This window comes from Bison bison, unplaced genomic scaffold, assembly GCF_000754665.1.
Source record: "Bison bison bison isolate TAMUID 2011002044 unplaced genomic scaffold, Bison_UMD1.0 scf7180017864378, whole genome shotgun sequence".
In the NCBI taxonomy this organism is placed as follows: domain Eukaryota; kingdom Metazoa; phylum Chordata; class Mammalia; order Artiodactyla; family Bovidae; genus Bison; species Bison bison.
In genome coordinates this window covers 853,442-859,258 of record NW_011494950.1, presented here as the reverse complement: position 1 = coordinate 859,258, position 5,817 = coordinate 853,442, and the positions used below count along the sequence as shown (strand labels likewise).

At 43.2% G+C, this 5,817-nt stretch overlaps 1 protein-coding gene across 1 annotated transcript in view; it reads right to left on the bottom strand.

The window, feature by feature from the left end:
• Window positions 1–5,817, bottom strand: part of PPAP2A (phosphatidic acid phosphatase type 2A) — a 196,180-nt gene that overhangs the window by 7,765 nt on the left and 182,598 nt on the right. The window contains exon 9 of the mRNA XM_010857193.1: window positions 5,413–5,470. Coding sequence (XP_010855495.1) covers window positions 5,413–5,470 — 58 coding nt within the window. The remainder of the gene's footprint in view (window positions 1–5,412; window positions 5,471–5,817) is intronic.

The following is a 5,817-nucleotide window of genomic DNA, read 5'->3' as shown; positions in this document are numbered from 1 at the left end:
ATAAGAGGGTCCCTCCACCCAAATTTCAACTAGAGTCAAGGGATTATTTTCACATTTTTAAACAGTTATTTGAAATGTGATCATATGGACCACAGTCTTGTCTAACTCAATGAAACTATGAGCCATGCTGGGTAGGGCCACCCAAGATGGATGGATCATGGTGGAGAGTTCTGAGAAAACGTGGTCCACTGGAGCAGGGAATAGCAAACCACCTCAGTATTCTTGCCTTGAGAACCCGACGAACAGTATGAAAGGTTAAGAAGCAACAGTTAGAACTGGACGTGGAACAACAGACTGGTTCCAAATTGGGAAAGGAATACATCAAGGGTGTATATTGTCACCCTGCTTATTTAACTTATATGCAGAGTACATCATGCGAAATGCCGGGCTGGAAGAAGCACAAGCTGGAATCAAGATTGCCAGGAGAAATACCAATAACCTCTGATACAGGTAACACCACCCTTATGGCAGAAAGTGAAGAAGAACTACAGAGCCTCTTGAAAGTAAGACAGGAGAGTGAAAAAGCTGGTTAAAAACTCAACATTGAAAAAACTAAGATCATGGCCTCTGGTCCCATTACTTCATGGCGAATAGATGGGGAAACAATGGAAACAAAGACAATTTTTAGGGGCTCCAAAATCACTGCAGATGGTGATTGCACCCATGAAATTAAAAGATGCTTGTTCCTTGGGGGAAAAGTTATGACCAACCTAGACAGCATATTAAAAAGCAGGGACATTTACTTTGCCAACAAAGGTCTGTCTAGTCAAAGCTACAGTTTTTCCAGTAGTCATATATGGATGTGAGAGTTGGACTATAAAGAAAGCTGAGCACCGAAGAACTGATGCTTTTGAATTGGGGTGTTGGAGAAGACTCCTGCGAGTCCTTTGGACTGCAAGGAGATCCAATCAGTCCACCCTAAAGGAGATCAGTCCTGAATATTCATTGGAAGGCCTGATGCTGAAGCTGAAACCCCCAATACTTTGGCCACCTGACGCAAAGAACTGACTCATTTGAAAAGACCCTGATGCTGGGAAAGATTGAAGGCAGGAGGAGAAAGGATGGCAGAAGATGAGATGGTTGGATGGCATCAACGACTCGATGGACATGGGTTTGGGCAAGCTCCAGGAGTTGGTGATGGACAGGGAGGCCTGGCGTGCTCCTGCCCATTGGGTGGCAAAGAGTCAGACACAACTGAGTGACTGAACTGACTGATTTGGGGAAAAAAAAAAAAAAATGCAGCTGAGATTGCACCTGGTTTACAGAGCCTAAATATTACATGACCTATAACAAAATATTTGCCAACCCCTGAACTAGACTAACAACAGCGTGCTCAACACAAGAAATACACCTTGGCCTAAGACCATGCCAAGTACACTGTTGTTCCACCTTCATGTGATGAGAGACCTGGCCAGAAGAGCACTGAAAGGCATGCCTTAGTTTTCTTTAGGATTCACAAAATTCCTAAAGTTAAACCTCAAATCCCTCCTTAAATTGGGCGGGTAAGCACTACCTGAGCACAGCGGGGGGCAAGGCCCAGATGTGAGGCATTCTGACAGGGAGGGAAACCAAGCTGAAACATAACACACTGAGAGGTACTTCGGTTCCCACTGGAGTAATTTATACAGAAAGTTCATAACAGCAGTGATATAAATAACCGTAGTAATTTACAAACAAACTTCTATAACAGCAGTGATATAAGCAATCTAGGGTGACAGTCTCCCTATGACAGTGCTGGGGAAAACTATATTCCTTACTGTACTGAAAAAAGTACGGTTTCAGCCCATGCCTGTTTTCCTGAACAATCAAGTAAATTTGGAATCTGGCATTTGGCAAAAGTCAAGGGAAGTTAGAGTCAATTGCACATCAATTGACTATATGGAAAGAAGCCCTGCCCTTTGCTCCTACCAACCTAGGTGTTTTTCAGGGGGCTAACTCCTAGCACTGTAGGGTGTGCTGGAGAAGAACGATGGTCAGGTATTTTAAGGGACATTTTTAACTAGAAGTTAATTTCTGGGTATCAGGAATTGACAGGGAAGTTTGGGCTATCAAAGACTATCCTCAGGATTTAAATGACTACATCTTCCAAATCTGGGACTGACCCATGATGCCAAGATGCCTAGGAGAACAAGATGAGTCATTGCCTAAGGAATGTGTGTGTGGCAGGGGGCAGGAGGGTAGGTAGTGGTTAAGTGATGTATATAAATATGAAAGCTGGAAAGCAAGGAGACATCCATGTATTCAGGGGCTGAAATAAAAGCTAGAGCCTACATCTACATCAAGTCAGTATTTCCACTGCTCAGAGTCGGTGAAACCCGTGCATGGCTGCTGTAGCCTGCCTGCTTCTCCAGAGTTCTTGGTCTATGATAGAATTTGTTGTTGCATTATACCTGTAAATCTAAATGGCTCATACAGATCCAATTACCAAACTAGAGTTGAGGTAATTTACCCTCTGCTGTTGCTGCTGCTGCTGCTAAGTCCATTCAGTCGTGTCCGACTCTGTGCAACCCCATAGACGGCAGCCCACCAGCCTCCCCTGTCCCAGGGGATTCTCCGGGCAAGAACACTGGAGTGGGTTGCCATTTCCTTCTCCAATGCGTGAAAGTGAAGTCGCTCAGTCGTGTCAGACTCTTTGCGACCCCATGGACTGCAGCCTACCAGGCTCCTCCGTCCATGGGATTTTCCAGGCAAGAGTACTGGAGTGGGGTGCCATTGCCTTCTCCGAATTTGCACTCTGCATATATCTTTATTTGCCTCTTCGTTTGTTCCTGAGTGTCCACAGGGAAGGCTAGCCATCAAGGCCCTCTCTAGTTTTATCCTCCATACATTAATTTCATATTTCACAAAAAAAGCTCATTAAATGTTTCTGTTTGAGCAAATATTCAGATATTTTAAGGTCAAAGGAGCAAAGAAGAGCAAAAATAATTTTAAGGTCTAGAGTATGATACATCTGAGAATATTCTTTGAAATTAAAGACTGGGTTGAAGTTACATGTTACATCTTACTTTCAGAGATCTGTATCACCTGACCTTCAAAATAACTGGACTAGGGTTCAGCTCAAGAAATCAACAAAGCAAGGGAGCCTGATTAACAAGAGATTCCCAGAGAGCTTATAGACCTTAGCAGCTCCTCCCAAGGCCCCTATTTCCCCATTTGTGAAAGGGGTGGCAGTCATCCCTCTTCTGTGTCATGGGGGCTATCAGAAAGACAAAACAGAGTAGTGTAAAAGCAAATCATCTTCAGTATCAACCAACCTCAGATTCTTAGGTCTCTCTCATGAAGAAGGACTTAAAGATAATGACACACGAATGAGTAACAAACCACAAAAGCAGCCCTGGTGGGGTCTGGCGCTGGGGCATACAAACATTCAAAAGCCAGTCACTGTAGTCACAAACTTTGCTTTAGGGAAAGTTCTCAGGATATGTTAATAGCTCCAGCCTTTCCCTTCTCCCCTGGTCCCACGCCCTATTTAAAAAGAGAGAGAAAAAAAAAATGGTGGCTCCCTTTAGGGAAAATGGTAGCTTTTCCTAGTAAGATAAATGAACTGAACAGTATTTGTTGTTACTACCATCAAATAGCTCTTCCCTGATAGCTCAGTTGGTAAAGAATCTGCCTACAATGCAAGAGACCCTGGTTCGATTCCTGGATTGGGAAGATCCCCTGGAAAAGGGATAGGCTACCCACTCCAATATTCTTGGGCTTCCCTTGTGGCTCAGCTGGTAAAGAATCTGCCTGCAGTGCTGGAAGGTTGGGTTCAATCCCTGGGTTGGGAAGATCCCCTGGAGAAGGGAAAGGCTACCCACTCCAGTGGCCTAAAGAATTCCATGGACTGAACAGTCCATGGGGTCACAAAGGGTCGGACATGACTGAGCAACTTTCACTTTTGCCATCAAGTAAGTCACATTTCCCATGGCACAATTTCAAAAACATTTGGGTATTTTTTAAAAAGGAAGTTCTGAATTTTGTTGAATTGCTACAGTTTCTTCTTCACAAAATTAACACATGAGGAAAGCCTTGCAATTTCCAGAGATGTTGAAGAAGCCAAAAATTAGCGTTATTGAAAAGGTTTTGAAGTTGTAGATTTGAATTTTATGTAACACATCTGTAATTTTTACATGTTATAAATTTTATGCTTTTAATTTCTGGAGTTTGTTTTTTTCAAATAAAAGTAAGATTCTGGTAAAACTGATACTAAATTCTTCCTAAATGAAACCAACCAACTTCCAGTGGGGAATCTTAACAATACACATCATGAATCTTTCCACATCATAGATTTAATTATTATACAGTACTTGTGATCTTAGGGGAAAGGGTAACTGAAAACAGCCAGACAACAGCAAATTTACACAGCACAACTATATAAAAGTCCACTTACAAAGAAAAATTACAGCTGATCTGTAAGGATAGAGATCTCCTTTTCCCACCAAATTTTGATAATTTTATACATAAAGAGACAGAGGATTGATAAAAATAAGTCAGTTAAATTGACCTTTGAAAACCCCTTGTAGTGCCCTAAAGCCTGGTCTTCCACTAATTGCTCTCGATACACATTCATCTCTAGTTTTATATGCAAAATATGGGTGCCAGTCTTCTCTAACTCTTCACTGCTGACTTTGTATAATACAAGTGCAACTAAAATTGCTCCTGCAGGCTGTACTGATGACAAGCTCCTGAAGCTGAAACCTTTCTAGTCCATGGAAAGCAGTCTGGGCAATGTTTCCCCAAGTGGAAGGAAAATAAGACTTGCTCAGATGAGAGCAACAGAGCTGCCATCACATCCAATAATCACAATTCCTCACCCCAGCAGCCCCCCACGCAGGGAAAGCCAGGCCACTCAGCACCCACACTGTGCAAATGAGGCCAGGACTCCGGCTCAGGGAGAGGCTATAAGGAGCAGCAGCACCACCTTGGCTCGGATTTCAGAGCAGTGACCTGCTGAGATGACACAGGAGCTGTCTGTATATTCCAGAAAACCTCTTCAGAAAACATGGCCCAGAGTAAGGGGACATGTCACCTCATTCTTAGCACCAGACTTGCAGACCTGATGATCTGTTTAGGATTCTACCACTGTCAGAAAAGTGACAAGTAGCTTTGACCACTTGTCTGCTTCAAGAGTAAAGATTCCCTCTTATCCTGAAGGTTGCCAATTTGCAGCTTGCTATACAATGCACCTGTCTGCTTCTTCTAGATGAAGGACAAAGTCATTTCAAACAATTTTAACTGGCCTTGGCAGAGTACAGGCAGCCATCCATTCCTCTTCTGAACTTAGTGCAACAAGCAGTGGCTTCCAGTTGACTTGGGCAGTTAGGCCAATGAGAATGTCAGAGGCATTCGCACAGGAGAAAACACCAAACCCGAATATATGAAGTGCCCGCACACATAACCCACCACCAACAGACCCAAAGTACTTACTGCCACGAACATCATGCAGTACATGGAGAATGAAGAGTGGCCCGAATAAAAGGAGAGTCTAGAAGAGAAAGAAGAGAAACATTAATCTTTCCTCCTAGAGACCGAGAATATTTTTTATTTCATAAATCTCACTTTCCCATTGTATATAGCTCCCTCCCCTTACCTTTGAGGGTGGGGCGGGAGGACAGTTAAACAGGAACTTTAAATGAGTCCTAGGAGGGTCTTGTGTGGATCACAATAAAATGTGGAAAATTCTGAAAGATGGGAATACCAGACCACCTGACCTGCCTCTTGAGAAACCTGTATGCAGGTCAGGAAGCAACAGTTAGAACTGGACATGGAACAACAGACTGGTTCCAAATAGGAAAAGGAGTTCATCAAGGCTGTATATTGTCACCCTGCTTA